This window comes from Leptodactylus fuscus, chromosome 1 (genome assembly GCF_031893055.1).
Source record: "Leptodactylus fuscus isolate aLepFus1 chromosome 1, aLepFus1.hap2, whole genome shotgun sequence".
In the NCBI taxonomy this organism is placed as follows: domain Eukaryota; kingdom Metazoa; phylum Chordata; class Amphibia; order Anura; family Leptodactylidae; genus Leptodactylus; species Leptodactylus fuscus.
The window spans coordinates 283,198,444-283,223,172 of NC_134265.1; the positions used below are offsets into that span (position 1 = coordinate 283,198,444).

Below are 24,729 nucleotides of genomic sequence, written 5' to 3' on the forward strand. Positions count from 1 at the left end.
CAGCACAGTTGGAATTTCTCTAGTCTCCATTGTTTCCCATGCAAAAAGCATAGTTAGTTTTGGCGCGCTGTAATGTCAGAAATGCTATGTTAGGTAGGGCGGAGTGCCTCAAAGTTCCAATCAGAGTCAGAGCCCAGAATCATTAGAATTTGGTCTGTTTCTGCTCGACACCACCCTCATGACAGTTCAGAGTCTAAATAGCATATTATGTACCACTAATAGCATTGATTGTTCAGAAATGATGGGGGCTAGAGAAAAAATCTGTGCCAGCATTATTGAAATAATACATATTAGGGCTAGATTAAGCTTTGTACTGGACTCTTCATCTTTCAGGAGCCCAACCGCCAAAACAGGGGGTTACTCATGAACACCAGCCGACTGTTCAAAAACCCACTTTTAAAAAAAAATAAAAAAAATAAAAATGAAAAAGAAAATGTAAGCAAAAATAAATAAGTTAGGTATCGCCATGTATGAAGCACTAGATACAAATAGCATTATTTATCTTGTATAGGGAATGCTCATAAAAACAAAAAAAAGTCAGAATACCGTGGAATCAGGAAAATCAAAATTTTTGAAAAATGTTGTTAAAATATTGCTATAAGTAAACACAGTAAATCCACTATAAGGCTGAGGCCCCACGTTGCCGAAACATAGCTTTTTGTGGTTGCGGATTTTGCTGTTGTTTTATGAGCCAAAGCCAGGAGTGAATTGAGCAGAAGGTAGAAGTATAAGAAATTCCTATATACGTATTTCCATTCCTTTTGTAGCCATTCTTGACTTTGGCTTAAAAACCCCAAGCAAAATCTCCAACTAAAAAAGCTGCGTTTCTGCAGTTATTATTAATGACCTGCTGGACAAAGTTGCCATGTTGTTTTTAATGCAGAGTTAATGCCGTAGGAACAAAATGCAAAAAATGATAAAATTGTATTTTTTCCCACATGGGCAACTAAAAACATTAATAAAGGCTGATCAGAACATTCTACGTACCAAAATGGTGCCAAATAAAAGTACAATTTATCATGCAAAGAATAAGCTCTCAACATGGCAATATCGACAGCAAAGTAAAAAAAAAAGTTATTAATTTAGGAAAATATGAAAAAAGTATTGACTAACGTATCCTTAAAGGGTTAAACATTTTTAAATTTTGGTGAGGTTTTGACTCTGGCCACATATAAAACACGCTGATGCTTCCTGTTGTTGTAGATTTCTTTGCAGCATCCCTCTCACTTGTCAGCACACTAATGATCCCAGCTATCATGTGTATGCAGATGAGACATACAATCCTCAATAGGTGATGTCACATCTAATCTACTCCCCTCTCTGCACAATCACCTCTGCCCAGGTCACAGAACCTGCCGAGAAAACTTTCTCAAAGAAGTGAATAGGACCTGCTCCAGGCAGGTCCATTGTGTCTATGACTCATGGTCCATCCCCAGATAACAGGAAGTCAAACTATTTTAGGCTTGGCGGCAAGAGTTGGAATTGCAAGATGTGTAGGATTTATTTAAAGGGATCTTATCATTGGATACCCTTTTTATCTCGATAACACATCGGAATAATTCGTCTCCTACCTTTAGATGTCTTCTCCGCGCCGCTGTTTGGTATAAATCCCTGTTTTCGACAGTATGCAAATGAGTTCTCTCACAGCACTGGGGGCGGGCCCCAGTGCTCAAACAGCACTGGGGGTGTCCCCAATGCTGCGAGAGAACTCTCCAGCGATGCCTCCATCTTCTTCAGGAACCCGCCTCTCTGCGCATTTTCTTCCGTCCTGTGTTTTCAATTATCTAGGGCCCGGGCCTTGGGCAGAGCAGACTGCGCATGCCCGGGCGACAAGAAAATGGCCGCTTACATTGTAAGCTGTTTTCTACTGAACAGCGGCACTGAGAAGACATCTAAAGGTAGGAGACGAATAGCCTTTCTTAAGGCTATTCCGACGTGTTATCGAGAAAAAAAAGGGTTTCCAATGATAGGATCCCTTTAAATGTAGATTATAACATGGAGAATTTAACATCACCAAAAATTCTTAAGCAGCAAGTTTAAACAAAATTTTATGTAAAGAATTGATCATTTTCTTTCAACAATTTCCCTTTAACTCTGTATTTTAAATCTTAAGTGTCTCAGAAAAGAAAAACCAAGAAAAAAAATACAACTGTATACAACCTAGCTATCCTGTATAAAAAAAAAATTAAAAAATAAACCTCATACTGGCAAAACCAGAAACCCCTCCAGATGGAAGAGGGGTTCCTTTGCAGACAGCTGTTTTGGGGTTTATACACCATATCAGTACCAAGAAGGGCACTGGTTGTCTGGATAAGCTGCCCTAGACATCTAGTCTGTTTTTAGCCCCTGGGCAGGCGACCATGTGCTAAGGCTAAGTCAGTGTGCTATCTGGGTTTTTCCCGGATAGCACATTGACCCATCCATTTCCAATGGCCCGTACACATTACTGTGAAATACATAGTCCTGTGTGGGCTAACAGTCTGGGCCACAAAATATGAAACAGATCCTATTCCTCCCCGATTCATCAAATTAAAGGGGCCACAGAAGCATGGCCGGTACATGAGCAGCACCCAGGTGACATCTGTGTGTCGCCCACATGCCGACCGTGCCATTCATTAACAGCAGCCAGTTAGCACATGGTCGTGTGCAATCAGATTTATTAAGAAATGTAGTTGCTGCATGGAATTATTTTTAAGGCTATGCTCCACATGAAATTTACGTATATATGAGATTGCAGTTAACTTGCTAGTGGTTAACCTGCTGTGGTCTACAGTAGCAGTATAATGAAGGAGAGTTAAACAAATCATCTACATGCAGCGTCAAAAACCCACAGCACAAAATAGTTGACCTGCAGGATTTGGGTCAAGGTTTTTTTTTGTCAAACCCAAGAATGGCTACAAAAGGAATGGAAAATATATAGGAAATATTTATACTTCTACCTTCTGCTCAATGCACTCCTGGCTTTGGCTCAAAAAATGCAAAAAAAAAAAAAAAAAATGCTGCATTTCCACAATATGGGGCCTTAGCCTTAAGCATATCAACTATTGCTGTGGGCTTCGCCCGTGGATTTCAACAATTTCCCTGAAAAGGTTGAAGGTTGTAGGGGGCTCGCAGAGAGATCTATAGGTTTGTTTTGCAGAATTTGAAAAGAAAAAAACAGTGTACAGCGTGTTCATATCTCATGAGCACCCAGCCTTATGAAGGAAGGGTAATAGGCAAACCCTTTCCTCCTATGGAGTACTGCCTCAAAAAAAAAAAAAAAAAACAGCACAGGCAGCACTGAAATCTTTAGGAACAGGAATATATATATGTTTTATTCAGGAACTGAATATAAATATTTCTTAGTTGTAGATCAACCACTTTCCTTTGGCAGCTTTATCATGAGACAGGTACAGTGTATATTTTCCTTAGATTCTACGACTGATAAAAAAAAAAACACTGCTATTCCTGTTTTACAAAAGTCATCTTAAGAAACTGCTAACTTTGTTTATGAAGTGTGGAAGTGAGGAGAGCAGAGGTCTTGGAATTGCAGGACATCATTAAAGTACAGCATAACATGAAGTGGGAGGAAAGAAAATACTGTTGTCAATAAGACTAAAGACGTTCCATAAGAGGGCAGTGTCTGAAGCAAAAACTACACTGAATGCAGTGAAGAAGAGGGGATGAGCCACAGTGTTGAAAGCACTGATGTCTAGCAAGGCAACATGGGAATACTATTCCTGGGATGTTAGCCAAATAGTTACTAGTGACTCTCTAGCTACAAGAGCCTCAGGACCAGACTGAAATCCTCATACTGAAAAAGAATCATATCCAGAATTGCCATGATGTGCCATCTAGGTTGGAATACAGTGCTTTGCAACTAGTTCCAAAAGAACACATAGCAGCTATAAATTATTAACAATTATATAAAAAAAAAAAAAATTAAATTTGGCCAATATAGAGGGAAACAAAACCCTACTGTAATGCTCGTACAGATTTCTGAAGCACAAATGTGTACAAAAAGTATAGAAATGAATGATTTAAGACCAAACCACTGAGGAGGAGTCCTAGTGAAGGACAATGGGACTAATCCTTAAAGGCGGAGTTTTCATGAACCGTTGAAACATGTGCGGGGTTTTGCTGGGCAGTCTGTTCTATGACTGTATAAGCCTTCATTCACGATGTTCTATCAGATTTTCTTCTGCTAATAAACTATGGTGTGAAACACAGTTTACGCTTCAGTCTAAGGCTGTGGGTGTGTATTACAAGGAGCAGTCGGAAACCCCTGAACCTTCTGCCTAAAGTACTGCGGGAAGAACCGCAATGCGTTGCTTTGCGGCTATTCTTCTCCTATCTTTCGTCGTCTTCTCCGCGCCGCTGGTCGCCTACAATCCCAGTTCTTGTCGGTATGCAAATGAGCTCAGCATACAGACAGCACTGGGGGTGTCCCCAATGCTGCGAGAGAACTCTCTCCAGTGCCACCTCCATCTTCTTCAGCAGCGTCATCTTCAGTCTCTTCTTCCGGAGGTGGCTTGTAACTTTTAGGTCTCGGGCCTTGGGAAGAGCCAACTGCGCATGCCCACAGGCCATGGGAAAATGGCCACTTACAATACTGTGCAAGCGGCCATTTTCTCGTGGCCTGTGGGCATGCGCAGTCTGCTCTGCCCAAGGCCCGAGGCCTAGAAGTTACAAGCCACCGCCAGAAGAAGAGGCTGAAGATGACACTGCTGAAGAAGATGGAGGCGGTGCTGGAGAGAGCTTTCTCGCAGCACTGGGGACGTCCCCAGTGCTGACTGAGTGCTGGGGCCCGCCCCCAGTGCTGTGAGAGAGCTTATTTGCATACCGACAAGAACCGGGATTGTAGGTGAATGGCGGCGCAGAGAAGATGACGAAAAGTATGAGAAGAATAGCCCTTTAAAATTGCATAAAAATGCAAAACTGGTCCAGAATCACATGCTCTTTGAAATGAAACTAAGGCTTTATTCAGATCAGCCTTTTTGTTTTTACGTCCATTTAGAGGAAGCCAAAAATGGATGAAGACTTTTTTTGCAAAGTTTTAAAGATTTCCTCTAACCATCTATGGCAAAGTTCATAATATTGTATTTGCAAGTCATAAATGGACCAAAAAAAATGCCTGAAAAAAGTGTGTCACTAAATGTCTCCCTTGTAGATAATTTTTAGTTCACTCCCTGTTGCTACCCATGATTTGTTCATAAATATGTAAATTGCGATCGCAGGGACAGTGTGTGGGGAGGTTAAGTTTTGTATTCACACTGAATGCAGATGGGAGGGATGGATTCTCCTCACAGACTCCACACATCTGCAAACTCCTTTCTCTGTGCAAAGGACTGAACATTCCACAACTCTTACAGTTAAGTGCTTTAGTTGTCTGCTTGTGTGATTAAAGAAATGATATTATTCACAGAGAGCAAGCAGTTTTTCTGACTATGTGTATTTGTATTCCAGTCTTCCTGGAGCTACTATATTATCATAACTTGGCTTTTTCTCATTTGTTTACTATTGAATAGTCAATGTTCTGACAGTAGTAATAGTAGTAGTGGTAGTAGTAATGGAAAAGGAAGACTGCTCCTTGTTGTACATGTCCACAGCCTCAGAGACAAATGGAAAATGTTCAGCAGCCAAAATGTGATTATTAACAGCAGAAAAACTAATAGAACATGACGTATGAAGGCTTAAACAGTCATGAGTTAGACTACCCAGGACATATTTCAACTCTTCATGAAAACTGAAATACCCTTTAAACGATAGTAAATCCATGGATTCAGATGGAGCGCCCATTGACTGGTATGTAAAAAGGGACAAACGCTTTTTTACGGAATGTTTTTCTACCTTTGTAATGTAAATGATATCCTATATGCACAAAATTTTCTTCCATCAGAAAAGTAAAAAACATGATGGAAGAAGCCTTCTGTCATTTTTTTTAAACATAAGGGTGAATATAAATCGACACCAGTTTATTTAATTTCAAGAGTTTTCCTAAATACATTGCTTTAGAAAAGCTGCTTTATTTGACTGGTATGTGAGATTATTCCTCCCTATTGTTTATTAGTGTTGAGTGAACAGTATTCATCGAATACCTTGCCGGCAAAAGAATGCGTGTAAACGGCCCAACACCAAGGGGTTAAATGCTTCGAAGATTCAATGCGTTTAACCCCTTGGTGTTCGGCAGATTACACGCATTCCTATGCCGGTGATGTATTCGACGAATACTATTCGCTCAACACTATTGTTTATACAACATTGTCAAGGAATCCAACCAGTAGGTCTCCTTCTCTAGAATTATAGGACGGATGACATGACATGATATGACATTGCTGTTTGGAGGAGAATGGAGCTGAGTTCTTGGGAGTATGCTTACTCTCATAACTGTTATGCTGTGCTAACTGCAGTGTGCTGATAAAGGCTCAGACAGAGTCTGGTCTCTCTATGTAAACATGTGTATTTTATTTCTCTACTCACCTGTGTAATGTAATTTACTGTTCATATTTGATCTGCGTTATTATAAATTTCTTGTAATCATAATAATTTCATGTTCATCAAACACAATACAAGAAGTGAGAAAAAGACATCAGGCAAAGCTGGTGAGATGGGAAATCCCTTATAAACAGAAGTGTAGAAGCACCTTTACTAGTGACAATCTTCTGTCTTTATCAGTTGCCAATGACCATGAATGAAGAAATTTTCTATGGTATGTTACTTGTCAGAAAGAGTCATCATTTTCTTACTGTGGCAAGGTTAGCCTTTCAAGCATATAGTGTCCCTGTCTAATAACCTTGCCACAATATGGAAATAATGGCTGAGTTTCAGTTCCAGACCACACAAAGTTCCCAAAATCATGGTCATATCCATTGGCAACTGATTAAGACAAAAGACTGTCACCAAATTGAGAAAAATCTTTAAAACTCTGCAAATTTTTAAATATAATTGCAAAAATATTTAACTTCTAATTGCCTACAAATATGATTAAGTTCATGGGCAAACATCTTTTAATGGATCTGTAAAAGAAAACTTGTGCCAGAATAGATTTATGCTGCATGCCTGTAACTTACTATTGAATTTGCATAATGTGATAGGTAACAATGCATAACACGGTACTATAGAATAACACCTGCATTATTATGTTGGTCAGGGATTATACCATTGAGTTCTTTATCCCTTTCACCATATCAATTCTAATACAGGACTGTGTGTGTGTGTGTATATATATATATATATATATATATATATATATATATATATATATATATATATATAAATATATGAAGAGCTCAACGGAAAAATGGCCTAAGTCCACATTTTGTCATATTTCAAATGATTACCTAGAAAGCTTCTTTGTACCTCGTTCTATGCATTGGGTTTACAAGGTACCTAGGATTAATGACCTAAGTCCATATATTTCAATGCAGAAGAATTTACATTCAATGGAATAATGGCCTAAGTCCAATACAAACTTACTTACTTCACTCTCGTTGGTCATTTTTTCATTGAAATCGTGACTTCCGGTCTGTTGTTTATATTAGTGTAAAAACTTTGTCTTATTGTTTAAAAGGCTCTAAATCGACTTTTGCACATATTTAGCGCCGAAAAGGGAAAAATAATAATAAATAATAGTAGTAATTAATTAATAATATTAAATAAATAATATATATATATTTATACATGAAGCTGCAATTTTTTAAATAAATAATACAATTTATGATTAGGATTAACGGTGTTCATTAGCTGATTACATTGGATAGATATATTCCACAATAATGCCCGTTTGCTTTAGGCTAAAACTTTAAATTTCGTTTTTCTCAAAATATTGATTTTTGGACTTAGGCCATTTTTCCGTTGAGCTCTTCATATATATATATATATATATATATATATATATATATATATATATATATATACATACACACACACACACACACCGTATATACTCGAGTATAAGCCGAATTTTTCAGCCCAGTTTTTGTGCTGAAAAAGCCCCCCTCGGCTTATACTCGAGTCAGCAAAAAAAAAAAAAATTTTTTTTTTTTTTTTTTTAGGAGGGGGGGGGGGGGTCTATGACCAGCCACAATATTAATGTATAGAATCTCCCATAAAATAGTGCAAAAAAAAAAAAAAAAAAAAAAGATTTTAAAAACATAAAAGTTCTAAAACACTCCTTTTCCTAGAATACATACAAAAGTAGAAAATGACTGTGAAACACCTACACATTAGGTATCCCTGTGTCTGAAAGTGCCCGGTCTACTGAATATAGGGGATCTGCAGTGCTCCTGTTCCGTCAGGAAGGGGTTAATAGAAGCACTGCAGATACCCTATATTCAGCCAGACTGAATTCCAAGTGGGGGGGAACAAAAAACTCAGTCCTCAAGCTCAGGGAAGGGGCAGACAGACAACCAAAACACCCCCTCTCCTTCCCCAGCATCTACTGCACCCAAAAACTCCGACCATTTTAATTTTTGAAATTTTCCCGTAGCTGCTGCATTTCCCCCCTAGGCTTATACTCGAGTCAATAAGTTTTCCCAGTTTTTTGTGGTAAAATTAGGGGGGTCGGCTTATATTCGGGTCGGCTTATACTCGAGTATATACGGTATATATGAAATGTATCTTGCTGGTAATCTACTTGTTTCCAGGGCAAATGAGGCAAGTATGGAGAAAGGCAGTCTGAGTGGAAGTTCATTAAAGTGAAGTGCAGGTCAGAGATGTCAAGTGCATATAGAGCTATGGGCATGAATAATTGACAGTGTGCTAAAAGAAATGGAAAGCAAGCATTACCCAGTATAAGATCTAGAACTATATGCATAGGATTTTATTGTCAGAGTTCTAATCACATAACTAACACAGAATCTAGTAAAGTTTTACCAAGGTGATAGAAATAAATGACATCTTCTAGTCTCTTCTATTGTCTCCTGCCACCTTTGCATTACATCCTACAGTCTATAAACTAACTTCAGAGCTACAGGATATAAAAAGTTTTAAGGTACAAAAGATATAGTAAGTTTAACAGTTTGTTTCAATTAACAATAGTAACCAGATAGAACACAAATGACCAGACAAGGACTCCTCGAAATAACTAGGGAAGGGTTACACTATGAAAAATGACCTATGCTTCTCTCTGAGGAAAGGTAATGTGAACTTGGAAAGGGCAATTAAATTGTCAGAATTAACAAATTTGTTTTTAACTAGAAGATAGCCAGAAGTATAGTCTAGGGGCTGGTATTGATCGGCAAAACAGGGAACATTTGTCTTCAGGTATTTACGCTGCCACCTTTGCATTACAGGCTATTTTAGACCCTATCAATCCTTACATGAGATTGCTCTGACTTTTCCCCATCTGCACAAAGACTTAAAGGTATCACTATCAGGTGTTCGTGTTTTCATACACATCCATATTCCTCTCTATTATCCAACATACAAAACACTGGTGGAGATTTACTATGCTGAACGTATCCTGAATTTTGGCTTAATTTATGGCAAAAAAAATGGTGAACAAGCCTTGATCCTACATGTTGTTTGTGTTAAACACTCTTTTGCGGCTCACTAGAAAAGGGGTGACAAGGGGAAATATGCTCAACTAAAATATGGGTGAAAAGGTAGTCAACCACTAGAGACACAATGATAAATTTGCCACATCTTCAACTACCTAGTTACTATAGGTTTATTTTTGACAAAATGCTAGAGAGGATTAGTACCTGCCTCATTGTTTTATTGAAGAAAATCAAGTAAACGGGAACCAAGACTAAGAGTAACTTGAAGTATATAATATAGGATAAAAACAGCAGGTTGTTGGAGAGAAGGTCTCTCCAAAATTCTGCTGTTTTTTTCTATATTGGAACTTTTTATATCTGTGAGCGCCCCCTTTCTTTGCTCTTGGCTATATATATGTTGCATTAACTACATTGACTTTTGTATGAGGATAAGCACCACTGAACATTGGATTGTGAGATTGTGGATTGCGGCAGTGCCATTCAGTGGTTCTTTTGGGACTTTTTACTTGGATCATGAGTGTTTTCCACAAAGAACTTGTCATTAAAGTGACATATCAATAGATGTTTAAAATGGAATCACATATTTGGGTACATCCACATGAATTGGTTTGAGGATAATTCCATATTGAATCTAACTCGCAATCCGCAGGAAAATCTGCTAATATCAAGGGCTGACCTGGGGAAAAAAAAAAAAAATTCTACATACCTACATTTTGCTGCTTCCGTGCTAAGGCTTCTCTGGTCCTCCAAACAGTCACTTTTACAGTGCAAAACAGCAATTCCAACCATTGAACATGGAGTTAATCTTCCAAAATCTAAATGAGCTGAACACTGCAATGAAGATTGTGCATGATGCCTGCACTGTGGAACATGAAGTTCATACACCTTTGTATTATGGAGCCAATGTCACTATGTGCCACAGTATGTCACACAATGCTTCTAGTAGACACCAACACTGTATTATAGCATCTAACACAGACCAATTTTATTTCTTTCAGATTCTGCATAAATCTGAGGAGATAAGACTTCTATGAGTGTGGTTATTACAGTTCTACAAAAAGTTTCTACAGGTTTGTTATATAGTCAATTTCATTAAAGCTCTTTGGAACACACAGTTTGCTGTATGTATCAGTATTGCTCCCTTATATAAAAATATTCTTAAAAAGTAAGTCATGATGCTGCAAGTTATTAAAAATTAGATTAAAAAAAAACATTCCTAGTAATTTGCTATAGATTTTATACCCAAGTTTATTATCTGAATTACAGTTGACAGCCGCAGTAGAAAAGACTTTAAAAAGATTTGCCAGTCTCCTGCTTAAAAATGCACTTTTACAATGTGGTTTGCAGTTGTTATGGCTGAATGGGTTTATACACTATCTCCTTTAATTCATTTGCCAGAGATAAAAAAAAAGCTTGACAGCTTGATGCACATATTGCTAGCAACAGCAAATAAAACCCACTAAACTAGTATTGATTCCCCTTACACTGAAGATACATCATAGCCAATATCACTTGACTCCAGTAAGACCAGAGGCCAGTTCAGACACGGGCAGCAGGTGCATGAGAGGGGACTTTTAATTACAAAATGCCTTGCTTCTGGCATATATAAATATGACATACAGTGTCACTTCATCGCTTCTGCTATTTTTGAGTAGTGAAGGGGTTCAATGGTCCCAGCATTGGTGCTAGACAGAACCCCACAAAGAGAGGCTCTGAATTCTCACTTGAAGTTATGCTGTTTGAGGCAAGAAACTAGGATTGGAACTCTTATACTACTGATAATACTTATACTAATCTTAATGAATCCAGCGCACTATCGTCTTTCATGTTCTGTACCCCCAGTGAAGAGCTATCGGTGCCGGTACCGTTGCTCTTCAGTGTCAGATGGGCGTTCTGACAATGAGTCAGGAACACCCTTCCTCACAGCAGCGTCTATTGCATTGTACTGTGAGAACGGTTGTTAATTACCGCCCAGCTATGACACTGAGCAGTGAGTATGACGCCCCCCAGTTCTCGTCTATGGACGAGTACGATCAGGAGGGGAGGGAGGCGTTCCTCACCGCTCTCACAGTACAGTGCTATAGATGCTGCTGTGAGGAAGGGCATTCCTGACTGTCAGAAACGCCCTTCTGACAGTGAAGAGCGACGGTACCGGCACAGATAGCTCTTCACCGGGGTGGGGCGGGGGCACAGAACGTGAAAGACGATAGTGCGCTGAATCCAGCGCACTGTCGGCTTTCTAGCAGTGTATAAAACTGCATGTGCCCCAAGAGGTGAAAGGTCCTCTTTAAGTGCCCAACCCCTTTAATTCCAGAAGGAGCTTTGGAACTATAGTTAGAGGCATCAGAGCCTTGGTGACTTATGTACTTCAGCCCCAGGAGCATCTTCCAGCAGAAGTCCTCACCTCATGTCACCACTGAGGCCAGTCAGCGGCCTAAGGAAAGGAACTGGGATGTTACTCACATACATCACCTGTGACTTCACGTGCCTTTTCATTAGGTCGCTGATTGGTCTCAGCGGTCACATGCAGACTTCTGCCAGAACAAGACCCCTAGAGCAGCAGGACTGGACCGCAGTGGAAGACACCAGAGCAGCGGGGATAGGAGCGTATGCTTTGGGTTTTTTTTCACCTTTTCTGGAAACCCTCTGTAAAAGTGAAGTAGCTGCTGCTAAGAAATCTCCTACAGAAAACACGAAGTGTCAGCATATTATTGGACTTAGTGGTCAGAGACAGAACTGCAGCATTTGTGTGGGTTTTTTGTTTTTTTATTAATATAGATCATAATACAGAATTTTAATTATCAATTTCTTAAACATTCTTTAAAATTAATTTACAAATATGTGGATATAGATAAAGTGAATAAGTTGCGTATATATATATTTTTTTCTGAAATGTAGCTATTTATTTCTCTTAATTGTATAGCTCCAAAATATTCCGCAGCCCTTTATAGTCAGTCAGACACTGTTCTACATAAGGCTCACGATCTAACCTACCTCAATATGATTTGGAGTATGTGAGAACCAGAAAAGCCAGACAAAACCCACATAAGTATAGGGAGTACAAACAAGCTCCTGCAGTCGTCCGTGCAGATTTAGGTCTTATATGTTGGAGGCACCTGTCTCTCCACAGCTTTCCGATGGAGAGGGAAAGAAGGGGAGAAGGTTTCGGCATGCTAAATTTTACGAGTGTCTAATCTCATTTTACTGTGGCAAAAAAATCTAGTGCCAGAGCCTGTACACGTTTAGGAGTTGGGAGAATACATGTGTACAGCCGCCTCAAAGAATTCACTTTGGTACCACTAACATAGCTTTTATTGTACTTATATGCTGTTGTAGGACTGGTCAGTGGCATAGTGAAGACACCTTTCTTGGGTCAAAGTGCAATCTTGATGCTGAGAAATTCAACTTTTATTCAATATGCAAATTGCGGTTTGGAGCCCCTGGCAGGGCCACAGCAGCTGGAAGACCATCTTCTTATGCGGCCGGCCGCTGCAAATTACTATCCATCAGACATGTCATTCTTTCTGTTTTAAGGGCAGCACTGGATAGCGACTACAAAACAAAGGTGTGACCCCACACTGAACATGCCAGACATCTCATTTGAATATAGAGCACAATCTGGATTTCTCAGCAGTAAGATTCCACTTTTACACAAATAAGGCATGTTCACTATGTCTCTAACCAGTCCTACAACAGCATATAAGTGTCTTAGAAGCCATTTTGATGGTGGTAGATTCCCTTTAAGTGACTTGTAACGTTTATATGGGCGATTTAACAGTTCAAACAAACCTTGCTTGTTAGATTTATCAATGTAATAATTTCACAAGCAATAAAAGATAAAATATGTTTCAGATTTTTACCTGTAGACTAATAAAATTGAAAATACAGCCTTTCCCACCACTTTCAACTATTTCTAAAGCCGGCGCTTTTATCAATCTCTACCACAGTGATTTAAACCACATTTTTTATATTTATATTTCAAGATGTTCTGATGCATGGAAAACTCTTCCACAAATAATGAAAAACAACATCGGGCCTGTGCCGTGATATTTTACCTTTCAAGCAGACAGTACATCACACAGCTTGATATGGATTTTTAGCAGGAAGATTTAATATCAATGGAGAAGCGTACGCAAGTATAAAACTTTCTACACAACACCTATACATCATGGAATATGTGATGACAATAAGGAAGATATAGAATTCATCCTCCAAGGGAGTGAGAATCTTGTCAAATATGAGTGACTTAGTGTATATCAAGTAAGTAAATTTTACACCTGTGACACTCAATTTGCCTTGTATGATTCCATAAAAAAACATAAGGAATTTAAAATGACTATAAATGTATTTTTATTAAGCATATAGCATAGCACTGAACGCTAAATATGTACAAAAAGTTGTTTGTTTGTTTTTTACTTAAATGTCCAGCATTATTATTATTATTATTTTTTTTTTAAATTAGCCCAGGGGAGGTTTAAAAAAAAAACAAAAAACACCTCACCTTTCCCTGATGAATCCGATGTCTCGCTGCTCCGAGGTTTTCTTCCGGCAGAATCGCCCACAGCACATGACCACAGATTGATCTCAGCAGTCATGTGCCCTGGAGACTTCCGCTGGAAAAAGAACAATGGAGAAACTGGGACAGATGAGTATGGTTTTTGTTTTCTTTTTTTTGTATATTTTTTGTTTTGTATATTTTTGGCATCAGAATAAGCATGAAAAAACCGCATGAAAAAAAAAAACGCATCAAAAAGCAGAATTGAATTGCTTATATAGCAGACAAAAACCTCAGTATGACCTCTGTTGCCACTGTTTCATTACAGAAAACAACGCTGGCCACACACAGATTAGTTCCATTGAATGGAGCAAACTCAGCAGGTGGACCCAGGACACTCCAAAATGGTAAACTACAACAGGTACCATTCTCATGGGATCTATTACATCGCTACACTCTGGATACTGTGGCTGTGAGAACATGCCCCTAAAATGTGTATCCTTGTTTTAAAGGGTTTTTTTTTTTTTTTTTTTTTTAAAGAAAAATAAAAAGTTAAAAGTGACACTTTTTTTTAAGCTATGAAACGCAGTCATGGAAGATTAAAATCTATTACTGATGCTGTCACTCATATCTATCTATCTATCTATCTATCTATCTATCCATCTATCTAATCTATCTATTCATCCATCCATATCTAATGCCTGTTTCTGAACAACAGATCTCAATACCATATACCTACCACAATATTACATTGTGACACTGCTGCAGACATTGGGGAAGGTAATGGGAGTACGGTGACCTCAGAGAGCTGTGGAAACTATGGGCAGAATGTAAAATTATGTGGGGTAGAGGAGGAGCAGGAAGGCATTTTCACAGAAGAGCTACGGCAGAAGAACAGGGGAGCATGGCCCTGATAAATCTGAGGTCACATGGTAGCTCGCAGCATAGAGATCACTTGTTTGTACAGTAATCCACGCTTGGAAAGAAAAATGGATCGAACTGTTATCATGTAACTTATTGAAGGAGGAAAAATCAGGATAAGGAAGAGTAAAATTAAAATGACCGTAAATTACTAGCACCTCCTCAAACATTATATTCTTCACCATTCCAAAATCTTATCAATAAAAGATAGATTTACTACAGGTGTTACTTTTAGTCCTCTCCTTCCTTTCCCACCCTTACATTTAGGATAACAGCAGCTTTTGCCGCACTTTTCAATGATCTACAGTCAAGGTTGGAGGGGACCAGACATCAGAATTTCAACAAGATTGAAGTTTTGCCATTTCATTTTCTGCAAGCTTTAGTATGACGGTATCACCAATCTATATGCTAATGTTACACAATATTGTCCTCCTTTATAAGTTGTTATTATTACTATTATACATGCCAAAAGCTAGAATCTGGAACCTTCCTATTCTTATGAAGTATTGCCTTTATACATTTTAATATTGACGATATGAGTAGCATTGTTGGAAATATGACCATTTTGTCTGACAAGAGAATATAACTACGGTACTAACCATGTTCTATGGCTGCTTTGAGTGTCGCTTCAGGATGTGTCGAACCAAGGGGGTTCCGCACAAATCGTCGTCGGCGCCTTAAGTCATCTTCCCAGTAGTCAAGGCGCCAGAACTCCCGGGGACGGCTACAACAAAACACAGGGATCACACATGTTAGCCATTATGAACCAGCATGGTAGCTGTGAATTTTCACAGACAGCTTTCCTTGTTTGCTTAGCTCTTTCTTTGACTTTCGTTGTTATAACTGTCAGTATTGAATAACTTAACTTTAAGTGTTTCTTCACCGAAGAGCTAATGTGGTAGCATTGTAAACCCCGCTACAGTGAAAAATGTATGTAATAAATGCAATAATACATAAGACTATATCAGCCACAAATATGAAGGGAGGCGCTTAGAAATAGATGCATGACAACCCTAGCACCCACTGCTAGAGGTTCAGGACTTTCATAGCCTTTATCTCAGCGCTGTACAGTCATCTAGAATAAATCAGCATACTTTTGCAATGCTTTATAAGGTATATGTTTGGAGGATTTCCCAATATACGCCTCTAAGGGTAGCCACTGTATAACCATATAATGTAATCGATTCATCCCTAGGCTTTTATTGCTCTCCCACCAATTCTGGAAAATGACATTCAAATTAGGTTTTCTAGTTTTCTTTTTTCAAACTAGAAAACCTAATTTCCAGATCTCTGTAAGGAACAGTGTGGTAGATTGTGCTACTCCATACTACAGGAAAAACAAGTAAACCAATATCAACTACTTCAATGAAAGGCAAAAGGTTACTCATTTAGTCTCCTGTGAGTAAATGGCGGATATGAAACATGCTTTCAACATGTGGACATGTAACGAATGGATGCAGCAAAATGCAGTGTGAATTCAGCCTTAGCAGCCCAACAAAACTTGTAATCACCTGAATCTAACCACAACTTAAGAGAATGAACATATACAGTATAAAGCCCATTAGGTCTATTGGGTATAAATTGTCTGAAAACACTAGACTTACATAAATTGAGGGTCAACAATCTTCACCCACACCCACAGTCTATATGTCCAAGTATATCACATATTCTCCTCCATTACTGAAAACCTTTCTATCTTGAATTTTCTCTTTAGGTATGTCCTTGAAAAGAACAATATCACTTTTCCATCTGAGGAATTCCTCTTCATGGTAGGAAGGTGAAATGAACACTAAATACATCATTGTAAAATGAATTGCTGACAGTGTGATCAACTTCCCTGCACACTAGTGGCATGCGCTCCGATTTCAGGCTCATTTCAGCCCCAGCAGGGCATCTCTCCCAGAGACGGCATTTATAAAACAGAATAGGGAAAAGGCTATTATAAATATGGGATAGCATTACCTATATTAATCAAAGTCTGTCCCCTTTCATCATTTTTCTTTCTAATTTGTGCCTTTCCCTCACAAGGTCAGTAAATCAAACCAAACACCATTTGCCTCGAAAGTGTTAACTTTAATGAAAATCTTGCTTGCGCCTGTTTGGTGCGTGATAATAAAATATTACTCAGTTTAGATGTGCAGGAATTTAATTAAAATCATCTCCTAAAATATTCATAACCTTTAGCCCCGGGGGTACCAAAATTACATATGCCTTGCCATTTAGTCTTCAGATATAGCACAAACCACACTTATCTGTTTTCCTAAAACGAATCGTAAAAAACTGCACTTCTTGTAGTTCCCCTTGTTACAAAAGCTTTTCTTACATAACTGTTAGAAAATACACAAATGCATGGAAATATAATCTGCAGCATCTGGAAAAACCATCATGTGTAATACTTCTAACCAAGGGATTATCTCTTATTATCTACATTAAACCAGTATATGTATATACAGATTATAGATACTGTACATACACACACAACCGGTGTCAGTTTAGGGGTACAGTGTGTTGTAGATTTGGAGTATGAGTCGTGGAGTCCAAGTCGAGACCAATTTTGGCTGGAGTCAGAAAAATGTTTCCAACACCAACTTCAAAATAAAAATTATTAAATTATACAATTATTAATATAACAATTAATTAGAAACATATTTACTTTCAAAGGAATTCAGTCACTAACTTTTCAATAAATTAGAGAATCTTTATTGCTTTTGACTGATCATGGATAATCAGCCTTTTTGTTAAGGAGTCAAAGTCAATGATTGGCAGTGGAAAAATGGAGGAGTCAGTTGTGGTTTGTCCTACCAACTCTACAATGCTGGGTACAGCAGATATTTAAAACCTGTTGCAAACAAATTTCCATTTGTTATAACTGGTCACCTGGTGAGCAACTTGAATTATATACTTTCCTGTTAAAATAATCTGAATAAAATGATTGCTCCATTTACACAATGGCTCGTATGGATCACGCCTAGTTCCGGATCATCAGTATCCACTAGTAATATCTGTGCAGTAAATAATTTTAGACTGGATTGTACTGTTAGGATTGTGTTTCAGTAATAGGTCTCAGAGGATTCTATACAAGGATCCCTTCTTGAGCCTCCTAGCCCAGATTATAGCATTAGAAGATTGAAGGATGTTTTCTAGGCCAAATATATCGATCTACAAGCCATTAATATCAGATCTGTGGGTATCTGACACCCAGCACCCCAACAATCAGCGGTTCTCAGCAGATGATACACAGAGAATAGAGCAGGAAGCAAACAGCACTGTTCTCTGTGTAGTTACTGAACTGAGTCACTTCAATTTAACTCCCATTAAAATGAACGGGCCTGGCTGCTACAAAGAGAACAAACGCCATCTGTTTCCTGCCCCACACCCTATCTGCTGCTGAAAACAGGTCATCAATGAGGGTACTGGGTGTTGGACCCCACCCATCTCATACTGATGACATGCTTTTACTAAAGTAAAAAAGGTAAAGGGCATAACTCCATTAGATGAACATTCACTGTGGAAATGGACCAAACTCCCGAAGACAAATAGAAAAGATATGCGACGGCACTATAAAATGTTATATGCAGATGATTTATTGAAAGTAGTCACATCAGAAATATTCCATTATTGTAACATTTTTCAGGACTAAGTCTCTTTGTCAGGCTAGGATAATAAACAAACATGGGGGGAAGAATTGTAAAAGGGAGTTATAAAAATTAGCTTATTTTAGGAACTAAGACAACCAATAAGGTCTTTCTTTCTTTCTCCAACCAACATGTTCCCTTATTCACTGCCATGTATTTCCTTGTTTTTATTTATTATTTTCTTCCTTTTTTATTTCTCCTTTGCCTTGTAATAAACACTTAAAGGGGTATTTCCATGAACATAAGCATTTTTAAATTTGTAGATTGTTAAAAGTTAAATATTTTTGCAAATATGAGTGATTAAACATTTTGCAGCGTCTTAAAGATTTTTTCTAAATATCTTGTAATCACAAGTCATCCTCTTGATTGGGTTCCAGTGGATAAGACCATGACAGCAGGACCTTTCCAAGATCAGAAAATCAGCCATGATGTCCTTATTGTTGTTGTGATACATACTTCTCATACATGTAGTGTCCCTGCCTGAAAACCCAGCTACAATAAGAAAATCATGGCTGGGTTCCTGACAGGTCCCAGACCACGTATAGTTTCTGCATTTGTGGTAATATACATTGGCTACTGATCAAGACTAGAGATGAGCGAACACTAAAGTGTCCGAGGTTCGAAATCCGATTCAAACAGCCGCAAACTGTTCGAACCCCATTATAGTCTATGGGGGGAAATGCTCGTTTCAGGGGTAGGCAACATTCGATAAAATCATACTTGCCAAGTCCACGAGTGACGGTCGGGCTGGATTCTGCTTGAAGTCTTCTCCCGGTCCAAGGTCCCCTCGTCCTCTTCTGGGTGGAATTCACTCTGCCTAGGCATCCGGCCTAGGCAGAGCCGACTGCGCATGCGCAGTCGGCTCTGCCTAGGCCGGATGCCTAGGCAGAGTGAATTCCACCTGGAAGAAGATGCGGGGACGCAGCGCGGAGAAGACTTCGGAAAGGTAAGAGAAGAACCAGCGTTGATAGTCAGAATGTATAGCATTCTGCCAATCAACGCTGGTTCTGCATCGAACATTAAACTTCGAACAGCTAGTAGTGTTCGATCGAGTACGAGTATTTCGAATACCGTAGTATTCGATCGAACACTACTTGCTCATCTCTAATCAAGACAACAGATGTCACCACTAAGATGGATAGGGAAAATCTTTAAAGCGCTGAGGAATTTTTAACTATTTATATTTGCAAAAATGTTAAACTTTTAGTTACCTAAAAATATAGATATGATTATGGTCATTGGAATACCACTTTAATTTCTGATGTAACTACTTTCAATAAGTCATCTGCAGATAACATTTGGGAGTGCCATCACATATATTTTCTTTGCTTTTATAAAAAGGTCATCAATATTTTTAGCTTGGAAAACTCCTTTAACAATTGCCAAAGTAGAAAGAAGTGGAAATGTTAGGCTAAATTGTAAATACATTATAGTGAGAAGTCCAATAACTACTATAATAACCACCATTGGGGGCTGTCAGCGAGCAATGGTTTCCCAAGGAGAGCACAGTTGTATATTGAAAGTCTACACATGAGAAAACAACTCATAGAACCAGCATGGTGTAGGGTTAAGGCCCATACACAGAGTCATAATATTTAGCCCCTGGGGACACCATTTAGTCTTCAGATATGGCACAAACCATACTCTTACCTGCACAGTTTTCCTAAAACTGACAGTAAAAAACTGTACTTACAGTAGTTAAACACGCATAATGTAGGGTTAAGGCCCACGCAGAGTCATTACCCTTAGCTTCTGGGATATCAAGATGATATATGCCTTGCCATTTAGTTTTCAGATATATGATGATATTTTGTATTGATGTATTCTTACATCTATACTCTAGGTCCAGTATAGTAGAACCAACGGAGGTCCGAGCATAAAATTCAAAACACAGATACTAAAATGAGCCTGTACAACAACTGTATGACAGACTAATATAGAGTACCCCAACATTTGGAATTTCTATTCAAAATGCACAAAATGAATTCTTAAGAGTACTCAGAGTAATTTACCCAGCCCGATGCCATATTTTTGAATTTTAGAGCATATTTGTACAAAAAAAAGTTTCCATTTTTTGCATTTTTTCCCACTTACTGCACCTTTGAAAAAATGGGTGGGAAAGTGGGCAGATGTCAAGCTTATGCAGTTTTAGCAAACTTTATAAAAAGAAAAAAAAAATCCCAATTTGCCAAAATCATTCCAGTAATTGGGTGGTATACAAAGTAAAGGTGGCTCTCAAGATAAAAGTGCTAGACTTAAAGATGTGAATTTCAGTCCTGCTAACAGAAAAAGGAACTCATTCAAGTCAATGGGAGGCTTTTTTTTTCAGCGCCTTTTTTTCCCTCACCATTTTCCTCCGTGTCAATGGACCCTAAAACTGACCCTCATGATAATTTTCCTTAAAATTATTTTTTGGAGGTTCTATATGATGGATAATGTCAATCTCCCACTTTATTAACATACATTTGACATTTAGCCAGAAGCAGAGGACTGATTGAAATTATGACTATTGGACCAGACTATATAGAGATTGCTTGTTGTCTGTTACCACGGAGATTCATAGTCTGTGTAAGAGCTGTAGACACAAAATGGAAGGAAATTCTTAACCAGCATTTTTTAAAGTTACTTAATATTTTCATTTTATATGTGAATAAGAATAAAATAAAAATGTACACATAGCCTTTAACTCTCAAAAGATGCTTGAAAAACCGAACAAAAAATGTGATGAAAGAGTTAAAAGTGAAATGTGCAGAAAACAAATGAGAATAAAAAGTAGGGACCTTTGTGAGGCTCGATTAATAATAGATATTTTCTCATTTGTGATTTTGGGGAAAAAGCAGAGCACAGCTGGCTATGTGCGGTTCTATGATAGTCTGAATAGACTGCATGGGCACTTCATCATTCTGCCTTCTTACGTTTATCTGTAAAAATTACTATCAAATATCAGGCAGGCTGCAGTTGGGAATCTCACAGTGCTCTAGGTCTATGGGGAATGATACAATGAGGGTCTATTCATCAGAATGGCAATCGGTACAAGTAATTAGTTCCCCAGACTAGAGATCTCCTGCAAGGCTTATTTCAGCTGGAGACACAAACATATGACAATGAAAAGCTAATGAAACCTGCTAAAATGTGTTAACCTTCACCGCCATCAATCCTTTCAATTCTCCTGCTTCTAGTGTTAGGCAAAGATGGTAAATTATTCATATGTTTGGCTACCGTCCTGAGGCCAACCCTCTAATCTACAACTGGAAATAGGGTTAATGAATAAATTATTGTACATCATTCAGATGTTTCTAATCCTGTAAGTGGATAGACAAGATACATGTAGATCTGTATATTTAAGGTATGTAGAAATAAACATGTATGGTTGTGGTCTACAGCTACTCACTTGCTAACAATCTGTACGCACATTTTCTGGCCAAGCTATAAAAACTCAACTTAATCAAAGAGGAGCTAGAAACACCTAAATACACTACGGGCCGTTCGAGATCACCAAATTTGATGGGCTGCACACAGACCCATTGAAATCAATGGGGCCAGATATATTTCATAAGTTGTTTTTTTTCTCACCCCCACAATGGCCAAGGGTACAATTGCGTCCGATTCTGATTCATTCTTCCAAATTAAAAAAGGAAAAAGCAAATGGATTCAATGTGGAGTCCAAGATTCCTTTGAACCTCACATTGACGCTTCTTGGCTCAAATATTCACGTAATACTTCAAATGTGGATCAATCTATAAGATGGAGAATGCAACTGTAGTGGGATCAATGACCAATCAACAGGATCAATGACCCAACTAGGCATCCCAAATATAAAAGACAGCCATGGAACAACAATCTTGAGCACAAAATGCCATCTTTATTTTTTTGTGGTATGGTATTTCCAGCTGGTTCGGCAGAGCAGGTGTGGACCAGAGGAGCTCCAGTGATGGCGTGAACACCAAATGAGGTGTAACCAAGTAGTCAGGTGGCAAAAATTCACAGACTAAGGAGCAAGCTTATGATAAGAATTTTTAATATCAGTTTTGTAGGGGTCATGAAGCATCTCTATGTGATATCTGTACTGTCCCCAGTGCAGTAAGGATTTGGCAATTTTTGTAATGCATCCGTTTAACAGGCTAAAATCTCCCAATTTTCAGAGGTGGAGTGGGTAGCACAAAAATTAACTGGTTTTGCACAAAACTTTGGTATTCCAAGATTTTGGAGTACATAGCTTGATAAATTCCCCCCTACTGTACATGTTCACATACAGTAGATGTTTTGTAGAAATTCAGAAAAAAAACGTTTGTTACATATGAATTGGGTAGTACTTGAGAATGTCTGAGTTGTATTATGTTTTCAGCTTATTGTTTAGCACAGTTGTTTCATTACTGGAACACATACATCTTATAATTATTGCCTACTTCCACTAAAGAGAACCAAAAGGAAACTAAAAAGGATAAAACAAGATATTTTATATCCTTTCCCACTCTGTGCTGTGCTATTGTATCTTAGCTGTGCCTGCTACATGGCCTTTGGGTTCCAGCTGCATTATACAAATAGGACCCTAGACTATTTGCAGGAGTTGAAAAAAAATTTCTTCACTCCTCAGATACCGTGATCAATACAACTGGCCTTGAAGAAGAAATATATATATTATACTACAACCCCTATACCAATATAAATATGGTATTGCCATTAAAAAAAACAAGAACATGGGGACCCTAAAATGGTGCCAACTAAAAGTACAACTTGTTGCACAAAAAATAAGTTCTTACGTGGTAATATCAACAAAAATAAAGAACTTAAAAATTTTCCAAGGTGAAGACAAAAAAAAAATCAAGTTGCCGAACATCAGTGATCAAACCACCCTGTGTCCTTAAAGGGTGAAATATGTACTAATGCCGGCCAAATGTATTATTATCTTTACTTTCACAGTCAATAATCTTGATATCTGTCACAAACAAAAGCTTTGGCTCTTCCTTCTTCTATTTCAGTCATATCCTAAGCTAAGACTTACAATCTAGTGTACTACACGGAGCAAATACATATTCAATGGGACAAACAGATAAGGAATGGTTTCAAAAAGGCTGTATGGATAAAGGATTTCCTTAGAAAAACAGATTGGTTCTGCTGAATTGTAGCATTAATGGCATTTTCTGGCTCTACAGAAACTTTGATAGCACTCTTATTTCAATGTCTGCATTTTTCTCCTTTTCTGACAAAGACAAATGATAGCCATCAATCAAGATCCAATCGGGCACACGGAGAGTCATGCAAATGTATCGCTCTTTACTCGTTTGCCTGCTATTTGTGCAGCCTTTGCTACATATTATTTTACAGAACGATCTGCAAAAAGCACCCATAAGAGATCATTCACACCCACTGTAAAATTAACTTTCATGAATAATGAAGGGATAATGTATATATTCCACAGAAAATGCCCCCAACACTTCATTTTCTCACAGCAAGATTATGTAAATGATACTATATGACCTTTATCATTCCAAACAGGACATGCAAAATGCATATTATTTCATACATCATTGCAAAGCCAGTCACTTCCTTATGGAGAAACAGCCATTTATAATGTTGTGGGTGAAGTGTAGCGACTGCGAGGAAATGATTTCTGCCTCTCATTCTCCTGAATTTTCCCATCTCCAACGTTTCATACACAGAGATATCTAAAATTGTACTATGCATGTATTATACAGTGCAAAGGTGAATGTAGACTAGTAAAGACTAGACTTATGCATTTTTAGATCTACGAGGTTCTAAAATTCTAAAATATACATAAAGGCGACATATTTCATGCTAAAATTGTTGTTATGTTAAACATATGATATTCACAGTGCGCTTTGGAATACATTTAGGAATATACTACACTATAAAGCCCACGCTGAAGCGTGCCACACAAATCATTGGCAATTTAATCAGGGTCAGATTGGCAGATATGAATCACTTATTGGAGATGGGCACACTGCTATATCTGCCACAAACTACGGGTAATGGCAAGTGCTTAGACAAGGGATGAGATTAAAAAGAAGCTCAACATATAGTAAAAGGACTTCTGAAAAGACTCATTTAGGGAATTTATTGAATGCACAACATTAGACGTAAATGAATGAACTGAAGTTGGAGTCCATATTTTAGAGATTAAAGGAAACCTGTTACAATATGAAAATGAAGTGCAAGCTTCATATAGAGCTGGAGGAGG

At 38.1% G+C, this 24,729-nt stretch overlaps 1 protein-coding gene across 2 annotated transcripts in view; it reads right to left on the minus strand.

Moving 5' to 3' along the window:
* Positions 1-24,729, minus strand: part of LRBA (LPS responsive beige-like anchor protein) — a 426,487-nt gene that overhangs the window by 206,983 nt on the left and 194,775 nt on the right. For both annotated transcript variants that reach the window (XM_075287867.1, XM_075287860.1), the window contains exon 37: positions 15,495-15,619. In XM_075287867.1, the coding sequence (XP_075143968.1) occupies positions 15,495-15,619 (125 nt within the window). The remainder of the gene's footprint in view (positions 1-15,494; positions 15,620-24,729) is intronic.